This window comes from Pteropus medius, unplaced genomic scaffold (assembly GCF_902729225.1).
Source record: "Pteropus medius unplaced genomic scaffold, Ma_sr-lr_union100, whole genome shotgun sequence".
In the NCBI taxonomy this organism is placed as follows: Eukaryota; Metazoa; Chordata; class Mammalia; order Chiroptera; family Pteropodidae; genus Pteropus; species Pteropus medius.
Genome location: NW_024351072.1, coordinates 1,203,829 through 1,227,690, shown reverse-complemented (window position 1 = coordinate 1,227,690; position 23,862 = coordinate 1,203,829). Strand labels below are relative to the sequence as shown.

At 38.7% G+C, this 23,862-nt stretch overlaps 1 protein-coding gene across 1 annotated transcript in view; it reads left to right on the top strand.

Annotated features, from left to right (window-relative positions):
• Positions 1 to 23,862, top strand: part of DOCK11 (dedicator of cytokinesis 11) — a 177,019-nt gene that overhangs the window by 79,008 nt on the left and 74,149 nt on the right. Inside the window, 11 exon segments of the mRNA XM_039842502.1 lie at positions 333 to 415; positions 3,123 to 3,245; positions 3,451 to 3,527; positions 8,479 to 8,663; positions 8,757 to 8,822; positions 10,538 to 10,630; positions 11,931 to 12,054; positions 15,736 to 15,857; positions 16,366 to 16,452; positions 17,460 to 17,549; positions 22,714 to 22,832. Coding sequence (XP_039698436.1) covers positions 333 to 415; positions 3,123 to 3,245; positions 3,451 to 3,527; positions 8,479 to 8,663; positions 8,757 to 8,822; positions 10,538 to 10,630; positions 11,931 to 12,054; positions 15,736 to 15,857; positions 16,366 to 16,452; positions 17,460 to 17,549; positions 22,714 to 22,832 — 1,169 coding nt within the window.

Sequence of the window (23,862 nt, the reverse complement as noted above, 5' to 3'; positions counted from 1 at the left end):
TCCAAAGCATGATCAGTGGCTGCCTGCTCATGTGTGAAGGGAAATGCACATTAAAAAGATTTAAAATTTAGTCCAAAACATGCCCTATGTCTATTTGTCTTTGCATATCTTGATGAAGGCTCTGTTAATGGGAAAACATAAAACCTTTAAGGAATACCAGTTTAGTGTTAGAATTCAGGTAGCCAATTTGTGTTGTGGTTTATTTGTAGCTACTATATATTTTTCCCCCCAGATTTTGATGTTTTATATCAGTAAGTTGGGGAAACTATTTTTCCTGTGAGTCCCTGGTAGTTTGAACAAATCTGAGCCCATCTTCTTATTTTTGACCCTAGACAGCCCAGAAGGTGTACAGGACAGCTAAGCAAGTGTGCAGCCGCCTTGGACAATACAGAATGCCCTTTGCCTGGGCTGCCAGGTTTGTACATATATAATCCTGACCCTTCTGCTCATGCTTACATGTTAAATTGAGAGCTGTTGTCCTTACCAGCAGCATTTAGCAGTCTGTTTCTGACAAGCCAGTTATATCTTGGGTCATCTGGGATGTGGCTTAGTTCCTTTAAGCTGCTCTAACAAATTACTGTAGACAACGAGCATGTGGCTTAAATGACAGACATTTCTCACAATTCTTGAGACTACAAGTCCCGAGATTAGGATGCTAGTATGGTTGGGTTCTGGTCAGGACTCTCTTCCAGGTTGGAGACAACTGACTTCTCTTTGTGCCCTCACATGGTGGAAAGAGGACTGACAAGCTCTCTCGCCTCTTATTAGGGTACTAATCTCTATCATGAGGGCTCCACCTTTATGACCTAATCAACTCCCAAAGGTACCACTTTCTGATACAATCATCTTGGGGATTGCATTTCAATATATGAGCTTTTGGTGGATACAATCATTCAGTCCATAACAGAATTTAAATTTTTTTTCTCTTAGAATTTGCTGTGCATTGAAGACTCTTCCATTTCTTCATACGTCTTGCTTCAGGGAAATTTTCTTTGGCTTGGGTTACTGATGTGACTGACACATTTAATTTTATTGCGTTTTAAAGCAGAACTTATTTGCTAAAGTGATAGAAGTTTTTTTTTTTCCAGAAAACCAGAAATTGTAGTGAATTATGTACATGCAGTATGCCCACTATTTCAGAATTGGCTGGGTTTATGCTTTGAAAAACTATCACAGAGTAATTCTGGAAAACAAAAAATGAGAAGGCAAAGAATGTAGTTGTTAAGTGCAAGTATGTAATTAATGTAGATTTTCTTGCTTTCTGCTGACAGATTCGGCAAACCCCTCAGAGGTAGTGAATTTGGAAGTGTGTTATCTCTATACCACATATCTTATGGTAGATTACATGTTTTTCACCCAAACTTGCGAGTCTATATACAGCGATGATTTAAAATGTGTTCCTTACTTATCTCACCTTTGAAGTACAGGTTCATTGGCTTGTTTGTGGTACAGCCAGTACAGCTCACTAGAACTTCTGGGGAAAGAGCACCATGTTCTGAATAATTCAATTATGTCCAGTAGGTGCTGGGGAATAGCATAAGGGTAGGAGAGTCTAAGTTAATTAACTCTTCTGTCACTTTATAATCATTTAATTTTTTAGAAGGTCTCAAAATGCATTGTATGTTGGTAAATGAAAAAGCACATTGTCTTTGTTCTACAGAATAGTACAACATGATAGCCAAGGATAGGTAAATTGCAGAGTGGTAGAGGGCAGTATATTTAGGCATTAAAGGTGAAATGTGGCTTGTAAATATAAGCATACTTAGTGATGCTCCAGCCTGAAAAGTCAATTGCTGCTGCTGCTGCTGCTGTTATTATTTATAGTCGCCGAGTGCTAACTCTGTACAAGGTGGTGGTCTAAGTGCTTAATGTATACTTTCTTAAGAGGTGGGTACTATTATCCCCATTTTTGAGATGAGAAAATTGAGGCGCAAAAGTAAAAAAAGAAAAAAAAATCTTACCCAGGTTTACACAGCATGTCTGTGAGCAGGGATCTGAGCCTACTCTAGACCACTGTGGCATACTGCCATAGCAGTAGCTGCTTCATGCTGTTTTGCCAGTAGAAAGATTAATTTTAAAATCTTCAAAATTAGAAGCTTTGATGCCCAGTTCTGATGAGGAATTATGCTATTTTTTTCCTTCCTGAATTATTTTAGTTGTCAGCAGTGGCAGGAACTCACTCTAGAGACTTGGCTGGAGTATTCAAAAGATGTATGATAAACGCCTGTTTACTGAAAATAAAGGAGGTATGCTTAAAAGTAGGAACAGTGGTTAATGCCTATAACCGCATCTGCAGAAGTTCTATCAGAGAAATTATGTTTCTGGCTATCGCTGCTTTTAGTTTGTTGGATACTTACACATTATTTCCCATTTTTTTTTGCAGTAAAATAGCTGCTTAAAAATGGGAGGGGGTGAAGGAATAATTCAAATTCATATTGGAAACTCTACATGTATTATAAACTCTATAAATTGATCTTAAAGATCTAATTTAAGTGTTATCAACTTTGAGTTACACTTTACCTTTGATGAAAATGTGCTCATTTTACATGTCCAACTTGACGAATTTTCACAAACATATACAGTCATGTAACTACCACCCCATCCAAGATAGAGAACATGTAAATCACTCCAGAAAATTTCCACACATTTCTGTCTAGTCAGCCATCTCATCCCCACACAAGCAACCACCAGTCTAATTGTTATAATTATACATGACTTTGATCTATTCTAGACCTTCATATAAGTGGAATCATGCACCCTTGCATTTGATTTCTTCTGTTCAGTCTGTTTTTTTTTGAGATTCATCCATATTGTGGTATGTATCAGTTGTTCATGTTGAGTAGTAGTCCATTGTATGAATACACCACTATTTGTTTATCTGTTCACTTGTGGGTGAATATCTGAGTTGTTTCCAGTTTGGGGCTATAACAAATAAATCTGCTAGGAACATTCATGTACTATGTGGAATGGTAGGATCATAGAGTAGGTGTATGCTTAATTTCCTGAGAAACTGCCAAATTATTTTCCAAATAATTAGTAATTTAGTAGTTTCACTAATTTTATCATTGTTTATCAATCCTGTAGATTTAAAAAAAAAAAAAAACCTTCTGTTGCTATTTTAGACCAATTTTCAAAGATATTCAAGGCTCTCTGGATCTGGATGGGAGATTTTCTCCTTTGTATAAACAAGACAGTAGCAAGCTTTCAAATGAAGACATTCTCAAGTTCCTCTCAGAGTACAAGAAGTAAGTGTGTGGAGTTATTTCAATAAAGCAATATAATAGATGAATTATAATTAAAATGATGAATGTGAGCCATATATGAGAGAAACTGAATGCTTAATAATTTAAGTTTGAAAAAAAGAAAGAAAATTTAAGTTTGCATACAGGGTAACCAGTGCATTTAGTAATCATAATTTTTAAGTATAAAATATTCTTATTTTACACCTAGGCCAGAGAAGACCAAATTGCAGATTATTCCTGGGCACCTAAACATCACCATAGAATGTGTTCCTGTGGATTTATCAAGTAAGAATTCATATACTGCAAATAAGCCTTAAGGACTATATCTGAATCTCAGTGTTTTATATTTTCTATATTTTTCTTGAGGTTTACATGGTATATTAGTTTTTAGGGCTGCTGTAAGAAAGTATTGCAAACTGGGTGGCTTAAGATGAGGGAAATTTATTCTTTCATGGTTTTGGAGGCTAGAAGTTAAAATCAAGGTTTATGTTCACAAGCATTCACGAGTACAATGCTCTAAGGAAGAATCATTCCTTGCATGTTTGTAGCTTCTGCTGACTCCTGGCAATCCTTGGCAGACTTTGGCTTGTAGCTGTATCACTCCAGTCTCTGCCTCTATCATCACATGGCTATCTTCCCTTACCTAAGAGCACCGGTCATTAGATTTTGGGCCCACCCCTAATCCAGTATGACCTCATCTTAACTAATTTCATCTTGCAAAGACCCTGTTTCCAAATAAGGTCACATTCTGAAATTCTGGTGCACATGAATTTTGGGGGGACACTAACTCAACCTGGTACATATGGTGGTGAATAGTTACAGAAAGTTTATCAGATGCTGTTAAATATATAATGTGTTGTGAATGTGTCCTGGTCACTTTCTACTGCCTTTTGCCTTGGATAAGTTTCATCAAAAAGTTCTTTTATTGTCTACAGATGAGGATCTAAGATCCCAAGAGAAAAATAGACAGAAAACGCAAAAGACACTTTACAGGAAATGAAGTGGCTAGTACATATTTGAAAAATGTTCAATCATTTTAATGCTACTAATGAAATTAAAACAGCAAGATGCCTTTGCTCATCTGTCAGCTTTACAAAACTGTTTAAAGTGACGCTGGCTACGTTTTGGCCAGGCACCATCACCTATCACAAGCCGGAGTGCAATTTGTTAATAGTCATCTATAGAAGTCCATAACTAAGGCATTCTAATTCTGAGATTCTGTCTATCCATTTATTCACTGAATAAGAATTTATTGAGTAAACAATTATTGAATACCTACCAGGTGCTTTAAAATTATGGAAATTAAAGTCTAGAGGGAGCGATAGACAAAAAATAAGAAAACAAATGAGTAACTAATTTCAGTCTGTGATTGGGGTGGGATGCTTTAAAAAGTGTGGACGAGGGAGCTTCTGGTCAAGATATCAAGAGTAGATAAACACTGTGCTCGCCTCCTTTCACAACCACATCAGAATTACAACTAAACTACAGAACGGCCATCATTGGGAGTCGCCTGGAGTCTAGCTGAACAGAAGTCCTATAACAGGGGACATGTAGAAGAGACCATCTCAAACTGGTAGGAGGAGCAGAGATGCAGAACAAGCTGGTCTCCCACCTGCATGTGGCAATTGAAAATTGGGAGAAATATCTTGGCTGTGGAGGTCCTCTCAGAAGAGCAAGGAGTCCTGGCCCAACACCAGGTTCCCCAGCCCAGGATTCCAGAGCCAGGAAGAGAAGTTCCCATACTTCTGGCACTGAAAACCAGAGGAGATTGTGGCTGAGAAGAAGGGCCTCTGGAGTCACATACATTCCTTTCACGGGGCCCACGTGCAGACTTAATTGCCAATGGACTCATTCTGAGCTCCAGCTCTGGTGCAGCAGCTCAGGAGGTGTCAGGGACATATGGAGAGGAACCGAATTGTCTGGCTTCAGGGCAAAGGCTGGAGGGGCAGCTTTCTCCCAGACAGAAGTATTGGCAGAGGCCATTGTTTCTTTGTTGAGACCTGCCCTGCCCTGGTGATTTCCTGAGACCTTGCACTCCCAACTTGTGGGCCCACTCAAACTGCTTCCAGTGACTTTTCCATATAAATGGCCTCTCTTGGCTCATGCTGCAAATTTTCCTAAAATCTCTTAAAGGTTCAGAAAACCAGAACAAGCAGCATCTGGCCTCAGGGTACACTGTACCTGTTGCTGAGCAGCCCCAACTCCAGCACTAGCAGTAGCTGGCCTCAGTTTGCAGCTTGGTCTCTCAAGCCACATCCAAGCCCAGCATGGGTGGTGGCCATCTGCAGATTGCTTGGTGGCTCATGCCAGGTGGTCCCAGGCAGGGCACAGCCCCTGCAGCAGGCCCCCTCCCAAGAGACCCCAGCCTGCACACCCAATGGCTGGCTTCTCTCTGAGCCAGAGTACCACCCAGGGTCACATGTGAGGACAACATGCCCAAAGGGCAGACAGGGCAGACACCAGAGCCCTGCTAAAATGAATCCTGCTCTGTAGGGTCAGCCCCTGAACAGTATCTCCTCCACTGGAAAGTGCAGAGTCCCAAACAAGATGAACCCAAAGAGGCCTACACTAAGACATACGATAATTAAAATCCCAGAGGTTAAAGACTTATCTTAAAAATAGCAAGAGAAAAACAAAATACCTACAAGGGAGCTCCCATAAGACTGTCAGCTGATTTCTCAACAGAAACTTTTCAGGCCAGAAGGAATCGTCAAGATATATTCAAAGTGATGAAAATCAAGGGCCTACAACCAAGATTATTCTGCCCAGCAAAGCTATCATTTAAAATCAAAGGACAGATAAAGTTTCCTAGACAAGAAAAAGCTAAAGAAGTTCATCACTACCAAGCCAGTACTACAGGAAATGTTGGAGGGGCTTTTTTAAAAGAAGAAAAAGGAAATAAAAGATAAAAATATTTAAATAATAAAATGGCAATGACTACATATCTATCAACAGTTACTTTAAGTGTAAATGGATTAAATGCTCCAATCAAAAGTTATGGCGGTTGAACTGATGAGAGAACAAGACCCTTACATATGCTGCCTATGAGAGACTCACTTCAAATCGAAATAGACTGAAAGTAAAGGGATAAAAAAAGATGTTTCATGAAAATAAAAAGCCGAGATAGCAGTATTTATGCCAGACAAAATAGACTTTAAAACAATGGCTATAACAAGAGACAAAGAAGGACACAGTTATCCCACTTTTAGATATTTATCCAAAGAAACCCAAAATACTACTTTAAAGGGACATATAACTTCACATATTCATTGCAGCATTGTTTACAATAGCCAAGATACCGAGGCATCCTGGGTATCCATCAGTGGATGAATGGATAAAGAAGATATGGTATATATATGCAGTGGAATATTACTGAGCCATAAAAACAAATGAAACCTTGCCATCTGCCACAACATAGATAGACCTGGAGGGTATTGTACTGAGTGGAGTAAGTCCGAGAAAGACAGATGTCATATGTGGAATCTAGAGAACAGGATAAACAAACAAACAAAGAGAAACAAGCTCATAGATACAGAGAGTATTTTGATGGTTGTCAGATTGGGGTATGGAGGGAAGGGTGAAGAGAGCGGGGATTAAGAGGTACAAATTGGTAGTTACAAAATAGTCGTGGGATATAGGATATAGCATGAGAAATATAGTCAATAATATTGTAATAACTATGTATGGTGTCATATGGGTACTGGATTTATCAAGGCGATCACTTCATAAATTATATAAAGTCTAATCACTATGTTGTACACATAATATAATATTGTATGTCAACTGTAATTGAAAAAATAATAAAAATTTAAAAATTTTAAAAAATTTGTGGCCAAGGAAACCCCACCATGTAGACAGTGGTTGGGACTATACAGCCCCCATTGAGAGCATTGCATATGTAAAGACCTTGAGGTGGGAGACAGCTTGGTTTGTATGAACGTAAAGCTACTGTGGCTCTCGTGTGGCATGTGACGGGAACATGGGAGATAGAAGATGAAGTAGAAGTAGAAAGGGTCATGTTATGCAAGGAATTGTGTAGACCATGGTACCTCCTTAAAAGATTAGATTTTATTCCAAGTGCAATGAGAAGTAACTAAAGGGTTGTAAGCAGGGGAGTAGCAATTTACATTTGAAAGCATTTAAGAGTACAATGGATTATGTTTTCCTAAAGAAATAATTTGAAATCTAGACAGTTTACACATAAAGATGTTCTTTGTAGTGTTGTTTATATTGAAGGAAAATTGGAGACAATGAAAGAGTCCAACACTGTTATAGTTAGAGATTAGGCAATTATGGTACAACGGTGTCATGAAATTTTATGAAACCATAAAAAATGTTTATAAAGCATTCACGGAATAAGACATGAGATAAAATGCCAAAAAGGGTAATAAATTTCTATACATATAGTAGGATTTTTGTATTATATAAAGTATACAGAGAAAGAAGACCAGAAGAATGATCACTTGTGTCTGTGTATCTTTACTCCTGATATTTTATTGTAAGTATCACTATAATCAGAGAAAACCCCACCCAAAACATATACTGTGTCCTCATGTCTGACTCTCCCTGGGTCTTCCTTCTGTCAGTATGGCTCTGCAGCAAGGAAAAGCAGTCTTAGAGCTCCTTAAGTATATGAATAATCTTTACCACAGTGGCTACTTCAAAAACATACACTGCTACATTTCTCAAAGGCTTTGAGTTTTCATGCTCACGAGTATTGAATTTATCATTGATAACACATCATCAGGTCTGTAGATTCAAAAGGCTGCCATTATTTCGTAGGTGAAAATTTGTACCTGCACCAAGTTAACTTTTTAAAAGTTTTTAGCCATGAGATAATTGGAGGCATAAATTTTCTGTTATTTCCCGATACCAATTAAAATTTGCAGTGAAAGTGAAATTGCAGCCACAGGAGGAAAAATGTAATGAATTTCTTTGTAGAGTTTAAATTTGCCAAAATTATGATGTGTTATATTTGACAAATCAGTCTAATCTACACTGAGATTGAAATAGCAATCCATGTCTGATTTGAAGGATTCCACTGAAACCAGCATCAGACTACCCCATCTTGTCCTTTTGGGCTCTTTAAAGTGGTTGTATGACATTTTGTCAATCACTAAAGATTCTCTTTTTGAAATCGTTCCTGGAGAACACAATCAATGTATATTTTACAAATGTAGGAATGTGTTAATGGTTGTTAAATTGTATTATCTTTGTCTTTTTTTTTTGCCTATAGATTGTATTACTTCTTCATATGTGCCCCTGAAGCCTTTCAAAAAGAATTGTCAGAATATTACTGTGGAGGTTGAAGAGTTTGTTCCAGAAATGACAAAATATTGTTATCCATTTACTATTTACAAAAACCATCTGTATGTATATCCCTTGCAATTAAAATACGACAGCCAGAAAACATTTGCCAAGGTAAATAGTGTAAACTATATACATTTTGGAGTATGAAATTTTATTTATAATTTTCTCATTCTGTGACTCATTTTGAGTGATTAATCATTTTAGGCAAGGAACATTGCGGTCTGTGTGGAATTCCGGGATTCAGATGAAAGTGATGCCAGAGCTCTAAAGGTTCGTTTATCATACTGATAAGCATTTTAGTAGAGATAGAATTTTTGGTAGAACTAGAGATGTTAATACTTTCATATGCTAAGTTTAATTTCTTTAAACATCCAAATGAAAATGTGCTAAAGTGACAAATGTAATATTTTTTTCTACTCTTACACTTAGCTGTAAGGATTAGTTAAATATTAAGAAACAACAAAATAAGGTAGGAACTTTAAAAATGGATAAGCTTCATATACCAGAATTTTGCCTTTGCTCCACTTTGATTTTGCATTCACTGATGCCCAAGCACAAGGTCATTTTCTCCTATGACCTGACGGTTTATAATAGTACCGTCAGGAGAGAATAAAAACCTTTCTTTTTGAAACCTGAACGGGCTTTGAGCTAACAGAAGCACAGCATGACTCCTTTGATCTGAGATATGACTTCTACTCTGTGACTGGCCAAATGGTGCCTCTAAAGTTGGATTAGTGATCTATGAAAAGCAGCATCTCAGTATCTCAGTATCTGATACAGCGATCCTTAAATACCTGTGACTTCACAGTGCCTTTACCTTTTCACTCTTTATAGCTGGTTTTTACTTTTTAGCCCATTAATCTGAGGCCTGAAAGAGAAGTTGGAACATTTTACTGTCACAGAGTGTCTATCTGGCTTCCCAGTTCTCTAGCTTGAGCCTAAATCAGACAGATGGGTGGCTAGCCTTCCACTCAAACCACCTTAGAGGCTAGAATGCCCCTAAGTCTTTGAGTGTTTAATAGTCCCTACTTTTGAAGAAATTTTTTTTCCACAGAGAAACCTAAGTTAAATTAAGTATTAGCTGGCTCAAATTAAGCTTGTTTTCTCTGATTCTCCCCTCAGTGCAGATGAGAATAACTGTAATATCCCATGCAATATCCTTTTGTATACTTTAAGATTCTTAGGTTACCTCTCAGCAGTTCCTGAAAATGGCTCTGTGCTCACATGGAGTTTCAATTTCATTTTTTTAGCTGGCCTGGAGGCCAGCTCTGAAGTAACAGAGTAAGGCAATTAGTACTCTGGCATGCTTACTCCATATTCATCCTTGAGCTTATTAGGCCTATGGAAGTGAAAACTCACACTAGAAATGAAATCGAATCTTTCTATGGAATCATTGAAAGCCTTAAATTTATTTTATTGGTATAACGGAAAGCCAGTGACTTTTAAAATGTGGTTCATAAACTGAGAGAACAGTAAATTTTCTGTAGCTTACTTTTTAATTCCTTTAGGCTAGGAATGTATCTGCTGTTTGTTGTTGTTGTTGTTGTTGTTGTTGTTGTTGTTGTAACTCCTCACCTTGCCTACTGCACAACAAGCATTGAGTAAATGTTGCTGACTGGCTGAATGGGAACTTCACATATTAAGAAATGGAAATAGCATGAGAAAAGTAAGCTTTCCAGGCCAGGATTGAGAGTTTTTCCCTTCCAAAATGATTAGCTGTGTTTGACTTCTTACTGTCAATTAGTTTGGATTTGCATTTCTTTGATGACCCGAAATTCAGTAGCATCCACGCAGCCAAGTTAGGCAATGTCTGAGGATGATATCGAGTGACCGTAAATGATTTGGAATTTATAAGCTCATGGTGAGAGCCGGGTGGGCTTGGCCATGGCCTGGTGCTCGCAGATGCCTATAACTGTATGTGGTTCCTTAGCATCATATTTGAAGACCTGTGTTGAGAGTGGTGACTTTGTTTCTTTCTTTTGCAGTGTATTTATGGAAAACCTGCAGGGTCTGTTTTCACCACAAATGCTTATGTTGTTGTTTCACATCACAACCAAAATCCTGAGTTCTATGATGAGGTAAAATACATTATTCTAATGTTTATAAAACAATGGTTGCTCTTCTATTTCTCTTTGAGATGTGTCCTTCATTTTATCTGTACTTTCAATCCCTGACTGTTTTTATTCCTTGAAAATAGAAAATGTAATGTCAAAACAAAGGGCCATTGCCTGCTTGCTGCCCTTTGATGACAGTGGAAGATTTGCCCACTAATTGAAGGGCTCTAGCGTGAAGTAATAATGTAGGAAACAATCACCAAACTGGGACTAGGATTCTATTTGCCCTAGCTTTCACAACAACTGTCTCTGCGCCTTTGATCAAGTTACTTACCCTTTCTGAGTCTAGTTCCTTCTAGCTAGTTCCTGTAATTCTGTGTGGGAAGGTGCAGCCTCTCTGTAAGTGAAATGCTTCAAGAGACAACAGCATGGTTGGGCCACCAGAGTCCCACTGGCTGCACTAAATGCCTCTGTGCAATGTTGAGTGGCACGATCTCTCGGTCTATGCGCTCCTTTCCTCAGACTCAGTCTTCGCCTCTTTCCTTCTTCCCACTTCTCTGTCTCTATGTCTCTGTGTACTTCCTGGTGGCTCTCTTAGTGTCTCTGTCACAGCCTCTTCCCATTTGTATGTATCTGATTTATTCAAATCTGCAGACTGGTTTTGATTCCCACATGTCTTCATGGCACCTGGCTGTGTATCCCAGGCCAGAAACTATGCTGTTTCTGCTTCTCGGACCTCATATTTCCATTCCTATCTTTATCTGGAACCATCCTTTCCTGCTGTCACAATGTTCCGCAGGTCCACCTGCAGTCGTGTGGAGGCCTTCTACTCCAGCCTTAAACCTCACTTATCTCTTTCTCAATCCAGTGCCCCTAGTTTCACAGTAGACGGGGAGGAGGATAGTGGCCTTGCATTTTTGCCACCCAGGGAAGGACTATGACCGTATTTATATATACAGCAGAGCATTAGATACCCAGATGGTCTGAATGCCCAGATTGAATTACAGAGCATCCCTGGACTGTGAGGATGTAGTTTTTCCTCCAGTATTTTAGAAAATCCTGCTGTGAAGACGAATGCAGGAGAATCCCCTGGATTTTCCTGTAAAAGTAGTAAATCAGTCCTCACAACCCAGAATATTGTTGTCAAACAAACTGACTAGGAAAGCATTTAGAGTGCATTTAAATAATATATATTTGACTACTTGGCCTATCATTCAGAAAAGTATGTCATTGGAAAAGTATGATGAAACTGACTAAAGGACTGACAGTCCAGCTTGATCATTAAAACAAAACAATTCTACATGTAATCTTGTTATCATTTCAGATTAAAGTTGAGCTTCCCATTCACTTGCATCAAAAACATCATTTGCTTTTTACTTTTTATCATGTAAGTTGTGAAATTAACACAAAGGGAACAACCAAAAAGCAGGACACAGTTGAAATTCCAGGTATGTGTGTGCTTTTAATGTCTCTCTTTAGCTATTTGAGATGGAAATTGTCTATAATATAGCCTCTTTTCATTAAGCCACAGACCATACTTTCCTCCCACCAATAAATCCATTTCTGAGTTTAAAAGTTTATTGGTAAAAAATGAATTATATGCTACTTTTATCATCATTTCTATCAAATGACCAAATGCTTGCCATTGTGCCTGGACTATCATAAGCAACATAAGTAACAGTGCCCTCCTCAGAGAGAGACTCATATTGCCATGCTGTATTTTTATTATTTCTTTTATGTAGAATAGCCCAGGAACCAGAATTTTCCAGTTCTGTTCAATGAGGAAGAGGGCTAGGGGCATTTTTGTGTCTGAGAGATATTGGGGGCTGCCTGGTTCTAATAAGAGAACAGATTTAATGAATTCGAATAAGCGTGGGTAGTGAAAAAACATGTCCTGGTCTCATCCAGCAAGGCTTTAGATAAACCAACAGGAAGCATTGATGAGGAAACATACAAGTCCCCCACAATATAAATGTCAGCATGCCCTAGGATTTTGATCCAAACTAACCTGGATCAATCCTAAATCCATCCATTTAGTCATTCATTTAGCAAAATATGTCTGTGTATTATATGCAAGATGTTGTAGTAGGTACTATGGAGAATACAGTGGAGAGTCAAACATAGATCTCATCTTCAGCGAGCATATGATCTAGTGTGGTGGGGAACATAGACCTATGTAGACAACTATAATACATAACTGAAAGTAGTGGTTATCAGGAAAGTAGTGCTATGTGATCTCAGAGAAGAGAGAGTTATTATTTCCACTGGTGTAGGGACAAGTGGCTGGGAATCAGGGAAGGCTTCCAGGAGGAGATGGTGTTTGGGTAAGGCCTTAAGGGGTTGGGTAGAGTATGATAATGCAGTGATGACAGGAAAGTAGAGGGTTTCAGGATAAAGCAACAGTTTGTCCTGAGTACAGAGGCAGAGTATTGAGGAGTATGGGCAGGGAATTACAACTAGTTCAATACGACGGAAGCACAGGGTGCTGGGAGGGGAATCATAGGACATTGAAAAGGTGATGTCAGATCGTGGAAAACCCTGAATGCCAGGCCGTATATTTTATTTTATTTTGTCACCAATATGGAATTATTGAAGGATTATAAATACCAGTAAGGGCTATTTTGCAGGGATTCCAGTCAGGCCACAAGGTAATGAGTAAGGTGAGTTGGAGCAGGAAGAAGGAAGGAAGACACAGCAGTTGGGGGATATTTCAAAAGTCCAGGAAAGAAAGAAGAGTGCACAATGGTAGTAGCAGGGGGATGGAGAAAACAGGAATTGCAGAAGAAGAATATATTGGACCTGGCAAATGATTGGCTACTAGAGAGATGATTCAGTGTTAGTGCTGAAGTTGCAAAACTGAAAAGAAGGTGCAGTTGACCCTTGAATAATATGGGTTCAAATTACGTGGGTCCACTTAATCGTAGATTTTTTTCAGCTGACCTGCTCAGTTCAAACCCGTGTTGTTCAAAGGTCAACTGGAGGTTGGGAATCAGTGTATGCAGAGGACCAATTTAAATATACACAGATTTTCAACTGTGTGGGCAGTTGGTGCCCCTAACCCTCATGTTGTTCAAGAGTCAACGGTATTGCCATGTGACAGAATTGGGAGTGAGAGTGGTCAATTTTGGACTGATGTTGAGTTTGAGGTGTTAGTGAGACATCTGAGTGATGTCTGTCCAGCCAGCGGCAGAATGGAATATTAGGAAGTTCTATTTGTGGATAGTGTGATCCTGTTCTGTATCCCCATAGAAACTATAGTTTGTTCAGGACAGAGACCTTGAGGTTTGAGAAGAAATCTGGCAGAACAATGAGAATCCATGACAGTGTACCTCTGGAAAGGCCAATTCCTATTTCTTTATCCAAATCCTAGACAGAAGTAGACAAGATGCTCAGTGCAGCATGAGACGATTATTTGATGTGCCACTCATCACTTTTAACTGTCCATCCTTGAATTGGCTTCACACCTTTGAGCCGGATGGCTTGTGCTTGACATTGTACCTTTACATCTTCCAAGTGCTCTATATGAGTTTTGACTGAGAAAGACTCACTTGGCCATGCTGTGATGAATTCACAATGCAAAAATCTTGCCTGAGCAATTTCATTCATAAAGACACAATGTAGATTAGTGGTTGTCAGGGACTGGGGGAAAAGGGAGATAGGGAGTGCCTTCTAAGGGGTATGGAGTCTCTTGGATTAGATTATCTAGAATTAGATAGTGGCAATGAATGCACAGCTTTGTGAATATAATAAAAAAAACCATTGTATATTTTGAATTGTATCTGAATTATATCTCAGAAATCTCTTTGAGGAGAAAATGTTGCCTAAGAATAAGAAATGTATTTTCTTTTCATTTTCCTATTTTCTGAGCTGGAAACCTTTGGTCATTTGTCTAAATTTCAGTTTAACTACTTTGGCAGAGTCCTTTTGAATGGCTCTTCTGCTCATGTTACTTTCCTGTGCCTCGTATAAAAGAAGAGGTCTGGTAAACCATTTCTGAACTTGTACTAGTAAACATGCCCTTTAGGCAAGTTCTCAGAGTCTGAGAAAACCATTTAGTCTAAGAGAAAACATATTAGTATTCTTTTAAGAATTAAAGAACTTGCCAAATTACATACATGAATGAAAACATTCTAACCAGATTTGTGTTGACTTCTTTGTTCACAGTATAAACACATACACACACACACACTCATGCAAAGAATTTTAAAGAATCAGAAAGCAACATGGGTAGTGCTTTCAGCCAATACTCCCCCTTCTCATCATCAGCCAAAATTTAAGTCCAGAGCAAGCTCTTCAAGATCAGCCTCTCCCAAACCCCCTGCCCCACGAAAACACTTGAATGCTAGAGTAATCTCTATAATGGAAATATGGACACAGATGGTTCTGGCTTTTTTAGCCAGAACATGATGAGTTTTCTAACAGAAAGCCAAAAGGCTCTTTTGGATAGAACTGTCAAGAGGTGGTGGAGACCTCAGTGGATTCATCTGTAAACACTGTGCCCTGACTACATTCTCCTACAACACCTCTTCCTCTGTAATCAAGAAAACTGCCCAACCAAATACAGCTTTGTGTAAATGTGGAATGCAAATTTGACTTGTGACCTTAATCTTCCATAGTTCTTACCTTAGAGTTCCTATAAGAAATTTTGGACCCTGGCGATTACTATCTGACATAGGCTCAGGTATGGGACTGCACTCTTAGTAAGGATGGATGAGAGAGATCTGAATCTTTAAAAACTAAGTCTACCCGAAGTTATTCCCAAAAGTGTAAAGATAATGATATTGACACACTTTTCAAATTTTAAAGTGTTTTACATTATCCCACTTTGGTCTCTCAATAATTTTATTAGATGGAAAGGCTATGTATTGTTCCCATTTTTATTATTTTTATTTTTGTTGTTCCCATTCTTATAGTCAAGGAAATAGAGTAACCTGTTAGTGGCTAGGCTGAGATTAGGAAGTGACCCGAACTCATGGTTTCTTTCCCAGTACTCAGATGCCCAACACCTGGACTGCTCATGCACATCCTCAGAAATATCACCACCATGTCCCGCTCCCTAGCAGTTAGACATTTGTGTAGTTAATAGTATTTCTGATTTCGTTTCTCATGGTTGGTTATTGTCTTGGCAGTTGGCTTTGCCTGGGTACCTTTGCTGAAGGATGGCAGAATCATCACATTTGAGCAGCAGCTGCCAGTTTCAGCCAATCTTCCCCCAGGCTACTTGAACTTGAATGATGAAGAATCAAGAAGGGTAGGAAAATATCAGCATTTGTTCAAATAATCATGATGAAATGTTGAAAAAGTACAATTCTTTGGCCTAGTTCATAGTTTGGTCTAGTTGATAGCAGCTCAAGGTGTGGCCTGAGGAATGGTGCTGGTTCATCACAAAGGAAAGTATGAAAAACAAGTGATTAGAAACCTTTATAATAGTCCGATAAAGTAGCCTCATGTCTTGATTCTAATAGCAAGTTAAAATAATGGGGCTTGGACTTTGTGCATCATTTTAAATATTCATTTATGTTGTAGTTGATTTTTATTGTAATTTATAAAACTATCAGTCAGCAAAGGATTGGAAATTCAAAATGATCTAGGATACATTTATTCTAAAGGCAGGTTATTTTCTCCAATAATTCCCTTTGTGTGAAACTAACACATTTGTTTCTGGGGGAAAAAATGTTGAAATCCATAAAGGTGTAATATGTTGCTCATCTATCCATTGCTATGCTATAGAAACTCATGTATGCATTTTCTCTTCACAGCAGTCTAATGTGGATATAAAGTGGGTAGATGGTGCAAAGCCTTTGCTGAAGATTAAAAGCCACTTAGAGTCTACTATTTACCCTCAAGTAAGTTGCATCAACTGAATTTTGCCACTTTTAATACTCAAGTATATTTCTTAATTAAAATAGACTATTTGATTTCTCCAGCCTTAGAGAAGTGGCCTGAAAGTCTTTCTCATTAGTAATAACATTATAGACATTCCAATAGATGTTCCTCTATTGGAATTTGTCTGGTGTTTTTCTCCTGGTTAGACTAGAGCTGAACACAGAAATTTGAAGTCAGTAGATCGTGCATGGGCGGCTAGCTGCTACAGTTGACTCTTAGCCTCAGCACCCATGAATTTACAATCAAATGTCTGTGGGAAACCTCAAGCCCAGTTTGGAAAATCACAGATAGAGAAGGTGAAGTCCATGCTCCTTGGTGTGGCCTCCCACAGTCCTTCTCACTTCTCCCTGCCCACTGCACCCATTTTATAGATGAAGAAACTGAGACTCAGTCCGGTTAGATGATTTACCCAAAATCACACAAGTAATAATTAGAGGAAGCAGATCAAAATCCAATTTTCATTATTCCAGCTCCTGATAGAGTTCATGCTGTCTGCAAGATCAGTGTATATAGATTCCATAGAGGACAGCTGGACTCACTTGTCTATGAAGTGCACTGAATGCCTGAGACTATTGTTCTGGTATCCTCCTGCTGCTGTCTTTTCATTACCTGCCAGTACAGACCTCTGTTCCTGCTCATTTTATTAAAATGTAGAAGCAGCCCGACTTCAGAGACTACACTACAAGTCAGAAAAGGAATTAAATGAATGTTGACTAGTTGGGCATAAGTTGCAGCTTACCCAGTGTGCTCAGGTACATCTTGAATTTACCTGGTCTTGCTGCTCTGTGTGACGGTCAAGAGGCCTGTAGGGCATGAACACATGTGTTGGTAGCTGCAGCTGCTGAGTCTGGGCATTAGAATACCCAAATAAATAGGTTTGCAAGATGAAGGAGGAGGGGGAGGGAGTGAGCCTGCATTTGAGAGTAATGAATCAAATTTCATATGGTTGCACCCATCTGTTTTCCAGGATCTACATGTGCACAAATTCTTCCATCATTGCCAGCTGATTCAGTCAGGCTCAAAAGAAGTTCCAGGAGAGCTCATTAAATATTTAAAGGTAAATGAACAGCAGCTTTCTGCGAAGGGTTTGTTTTTTATGTCTTTCTGTTACCACATCTTGATTTTGGGGGAAAGAAATCAAACTAACACTTTAAAATACTTGTGCATCCTCAAGAAAACACTTTCCATTATGTACTTTTCCATCAAGTGGCTGTTGAGAAACAGACAGCAGAGTTGCTAAATTCGGAAGAAAATGCTATAGTCAGAATGTGACGACATATTTTGGAAAATCTCATGACAATGTTTATTTCCGTTCCGTAAATTGATTTTTCAGGTCTTTTCCTGCTGACTACTCTGGAAAAGTGGAGAATGCTATGGGGAAAAGGGCCAGGAGAAATGGAATCACTTTTGCTTAGAATAAAATATAAAATAGTTCCGTGTCCATGCATGAAAGACTATCAAAAGAGTCAACTAAAGAAACTTAGTTTCTGTCTGTTGCATAGGAGAGGTCTTAAGAAATACCATATTTTATCAAGAGTACTGAGAATCCAAGACTCCATTTAGTCCCTAACGTGCTAAGACTGAAGTGCATGTCATAAGATGTAGCTGACAGTGATTTCTCTTCTTTTGGTTACTCCTTTAGTAGGTCAGCCATGGCAAGTCTGAGGAATTTTGATTTTTAAATGAAGCCTCTACAGGATTTCCCTTTGGACTTATGTTACTGCTTAATGATATTCTCAGAAAACAAAAATGTTCAGTTTTTTAGGGAGGAGTATGACATGAGATGAAATGTATGGGTTCTAAAATCACAGACCGAGTTTGTATCCTAGATCTGTCATTTACTTGCTCGGTGATTGACCTTGGTCCAAGTTACTTCACTTCTCCAAACCTTTGTTTCTTCATCTGTCACATAAGGGTAACAATAATGCCAATTTGTAGGATGGCGTGAGGCCTAAGTGAGATAGAGCAGGGGTCCCCAACCCCTGGGCTGTAGACCAATACTGGTCTGTGGTCTGTTAGGACCTTGGGCCGTACAGCAGGAGGTGAGTGGTGGGTGAGCAAGCAAAGCTTCATCTGTATTCGCAGCCGCTCCCCGGCACTAGAATCACCACCTCAGCTCCACCTCACATCATCGGGCATTAGATTCTCATAGGAGCACTGGTCCCTGGTGCCAAAAAGGTTGGGGACCGCTGAATAGGGTTTCTTCTGTATGGTAATTGTTCATTTCACACTTCTTAAGCGCTTCCTATGGGACAGGCATCATTCTAAGCATTGAGAATGTAAATAAAACAATGTCCTTGTTGTCAGGGAGCTCGCTTTCTTGTTTGTGGAGGCAGATGGGCAATAAAAAAATAAATACGTGTGTGTGTGTGTGTGTGTGTGTGTGTTTATAGACAGATGTATAGATAGATATCCTGACATGATATAAGTACTATAAAAAACAAACAAACATAGTGAAGGGGAATAAGAGGTGATAAAGAGGTCCATCTTTTAGAAAGTATCAGAGATGATCTCTCTGGTAAAGTGACATTTTAACAGAGACTAAAGGAAATGAGGGTGCCAGCTATGTGGATTTCTGAGGGAGAGCTGGGAACATCAAGTATAAAGGCTGTGAGGAGCTTGCTTTGTGCGTTCAAGGAACAACAGGAATTCCAGTGCAGCTGGCACACAGAGTGATAGGACATCACATTGGAAAAGTAGCTGGGGAGCTGGTTGGTAGGGTAAGTCCTCATTAGCCATGATGAGGAGTTTGAATTGTATCCTGAATGAGATAGGAAGCCTTGCAGGGCTTTGAATCAAAAAGTAACATCTTGTGACTTCGGTTTTTAAAGTATTATTTTATGTATCATATAGAAATATGCTGTTAGAAGGGCAGAAGCAGGGAGGTAGTCGATAAATGGTGGCTATTATTCTTAATTATCATTAAGAAGTATAATAGTCATCTACCTTTCAAATTTTTTCCTCAGGTAAACCTGTCTAGAACTCCAGCTCTATGTGTGAATGTTTAGTCTGTTAAGATCTTTGGCTTTTTCTCCAGTGGGAAAGCTTTGGAAAAGTTTTAATATAATGGAATGGAATAGGACATCATTTTCACATACTGATATTCTTAAAACAGACAAAAAGGAAGTACTCATATTTGTATTTTTAAGGACATGGAAATTTTTGACATTTGTGACCTACGCTCTCCCTCTAGTGGCGATGAGTGAAATGCCATATGGTTACAGAAATAGCAGACCACCTCTATGGAACATTAATGCTGAAGGGGATTCTACAGATTTTTTTTTTTACAAATGAGAAAACTGGAGCCCAAGTAGAAATGACTTGCCTGTGGTCATTCAGCTGGTTAGTAGCAGAGCTGAGCTGAGCCTGTAACTTATGTCTCTTGATTCCTAGTTCCATGTTCTTTCTACCAAACCTTGCTATGTGTTGTCCTAAATGACATTGTTTCATCAATTCATTTAAGAATTACTTGTTGAGCTCTTATTATGGATTTAATATTTTCCTAGATAGAGTGGGGCTTGTGGAGAATAACTTAGGGTCAATATCCATAGGGATCTTACTCCCTAATTGGAGAGACAGAATGGACCTAAGTTAAATGACACTATAAGTCATCAGTACAAATGATAGTCCAAAGCAATAAGTGATTAAATGTAAAATGCAAGATACAGGATATAAGAGCAAAGGGTTCAGTGAACTGAGGAATTACCGAGACTAGAAGCCCCCATCTTTGTTTCCTGATTTTCTTAATTTATTCAATTGTTCACCAAATATTTAGCACCTGCTATGAGCCAGACATTGTACTGGCTGCTGGGAATATAACGGGGAACGGTTCTGTCAACATACTTGCTCTAGTTGGGGTAGAGAGGTTATAACTGAGTAAGTAATTTTAGATAGAGATGAGTACTATAGAGGAAATGGAACAGATTAATGGGCTCTCACGTGAGCAGGAGTACATTCCAGATAAAGTTGTCAGGAAAGGCCTGACATATTAAGCTGAAAAGAGACTCATGAGAGGAAGACTAACATAGTTGATAAAGCTGTGTAAAAGGATAACAGAATATTGCAGCAGGTATAAACTCCTCATGATGGCATGTTTGAAGGACTGAAGAAAAGACAATGTAGCTGGAGCACAGTGGGCAGTGAGGAGAAAGGATGGCATAAGATGAGTTTGGGGAGAGAAGCAGGGTTCCTGTAGGCATGGGAAGCCCTTGACAGCTTTTTGTTCGTGGTGGTTTGTTTTGTTTTCCACGAGGGGAAAATAACATTATCTAATTTGCTTTGCATGCAGTGCCCCTTTTCTCTTGGACATTATCTTGCTTATCCTTTAAGCTTCTTTCTCTCTGAAATCTTATTGGACATTCCCTGCCCAGTTGCAGACTCAATTGCTTCTTCTTTTATGCATTTTGTATGTACCACTACTGTGCAGTTTGCCATTTGTATTGCAGTGATTTAGTTCTGTGTCTTTTTCTCCCCATGGACTGAGAACGGCTTGATGGTAGGAAGGAACCATGATTTTTAGATGTGCTTGGCAATTGGAAATTCATTCAGTGTACCTTTGCTGAATGAGTGAATGATTGTCCTCATTGAAGTGGGGATTTGAACTTGACTTAGAAGGGTGGCTAAGATTTGGCTAAAAACTGCGAACAAATGCACAAAAGTAGGAATGCATATGATATATTGGAGGAGCAATCAGGACACCAGTTTGGTCTTGTGAAGAATGATGTGTGTTAAGGCTAAAAATGGAGGTTGAGTCTTAAATAACTTGGACTTAATATCCTAGGTCTGCATTTCTCAACCTTGGCACTATTGACATTTTGGGCAGGATAAATCTTTGTTTTAAGGGCTGTCCTGTGCATTGTAGGATGTTTAGCAGAATCCTTAGCCTCTACTTGCTAAATGTCAGTAGTACCCCCCAGTTGTGACAACCCAAAATATCTCCAGACATTGCTGGATGTCCTGAAGGGGGCCAAGTGGCCCCTGGTTAAAACCCAGTGGCCTGGGTGATAGGAAGGCATCAAAAATCCTTGGTAGGAGATGATCTGATATAACCGGTATTTGAAGATTAACAGTATTTGAAGAAGATTAATTCAGAAATGAGAGTTAGATGTATTGGAAGTGAAGACAAACTGTACAGAGACCTACTAGAAAATTATTAGACTATTTTGGTTATAGGTTAGTGGGTCATGAAAAGAAATGTTGGTAGTAAAGATAGAAGAGAGGGAGCAAAGGGAAGGAAAAACTTGAAGGATAGACCATGGGTTCCTTGAGCTCAGTATCTTGCCTTATGCATCTGATGGAAGAGAAGCTGCACAGAGATCCAAGAGGTCACTGTTGAGATGACTCAGATTTGGATAATAGTGTCTTGAAAAGGAATGGTGAGAGTAAGGATGGAAAGATGGAGCAAAACTCAGGGAGACTGAGGATAAATATTGAGTTCCTTAGGCACAGAGGCTTGTCTCATCCATCTGTGTACTTCCCATAGCACTAAATATTGAATTGATGCAGAAGGTGCTCAATGAGGTTTGCTTTCATTTTTTGATTGGCTGGTTGATTAAATGAGTGAATGAATGAACGAGTGAGGGAATGAATATGGAGAGAAGGTAAGGAAGAAGAAATTGTACTAATTTTGTTCCATGTATCATTTCTATGTGTATACGATGAACACATTTCTTCTCTTTGATGTTAACACATCTCTATCACTAGAGACAGTGTTAGCACTTTGAAGAGATTTATTATGAGGGTATTAGATGCAGAAGTGCCTCAGTTTTGTAAATGGTGCCAGTATAAAGGCAATTATATATGGAAACATACTTTATTGAATCCCACTTCTCACCAGATTAACTGATGGTCCACATTCCCTTTTAAAATACACTGAATTCTGGGGGCTAGTAGGTCAGTCTCTAGTACCTCCAAACACATCCACTCTCTCATTTGAGTGTTGGTTTACCAAGAATCGGTTGTCTTTATTCCAAATCCTGTTTATCCCAGTCATAATTGTTATCTTCAGTAAAGCATTTAATGTTAAATAAACTAACAAAATCTGAGTGTCAGCATACAGAGATGGGATAAAATAATTAACAAAGTCCCTATTCCATGCAGCCACATTTAAGTAAGCTTCTATTCTAGTGACTGTTTCTTATTACTTATTTTTTTGTTGTTTCACATTTGCAAGTTATATCATATTTCCATTTGTTTTCGTAACTAATAATGACTTATTTTAGTGTTTGCATGCTATGGAGATCCAAGTCATGATACAGTTTCTACCTGTGATTCTTATGCAACTCTTCCGAGTTCTCACAAACATGACCCATGAAGATGACGTTCCTATCAACTGCACCATGTGAGTTTCGGTGTTGTAATACAAAGAAGCAAGTTTTGTTTCCTTTTGTATTTTTTCATTTTAAATATAAATTAATATTCCAAATGAGAACCTAAAAGTCTGAAATTTAATACCAGTTTTGTCTAGTTTCATACTTCTTAGACTGGGGGACTTGTATCCCCAGGGATAGATGGTACCAGAAGCCATAGGATAAATTTAATGTGTTTTCCTCGACCAGGAGTTCAGAATTCTAACACTTTGCTGCATGTTAGAGTCACCTGGGGAACTTTAAAAAATTTCTATGCCAGACCACACTTTATACCAGTTAAAGAGTTGGCTTTAGCTCAGTTACTACTAATCCCTACCATACCAATTAAACCAGAATCTCTGGGGGTAGAATTCAGCATTAGTATTCTTTTTTTAAGTTTCCCAGTAAATTCCATAGTGCAACAGAGTTTGAGAACCATTGCCCTTAACCAGTGTTGTCCAATAGAACTTTGCCCAATCACGGAAAATGCATTAAACTTTTGTTGTCCAGTATGCTAGCCGATAGCTACATTTAGCTATTGAGCACTTGAAATATGGTTAATGTAGCTGAGGAACTGAATTCTTAATTGTGTTTCATTTAAATTTATATAACCACCTGTGGCTAGTGGCTCTCATATAAAACAGAGTGACCCTAACGCATCAATTTTTACTCAAAAGAATAAGGGAGTATTATTTTTATATGTAACAAATATGGATATGTTATAGGGTAGAACACAAAATGCACCCAAATTTTGAAATTAAAACAGGAGACTTCAAAAATTGTGAGCTCAATGCTGCATGTTTCTGGCTTTGCTGCTTTTGTCACAGCCTCTCCCGTCGGGACTCAAGCTATAAACACCTGCATGCTGTTTGCTCTCCTCTGCTGTTGGAGATAGTCTGGTTGAAAATTTAAGAAGCATTACTCTAGTCCATGGGTTCTCAAAATGTGGTTCCCAAAGCAGCAGCATCAGTATTACCTGGGATCTTATTTAAAAATGCTAACCGATGAACTTAACCCCAGACC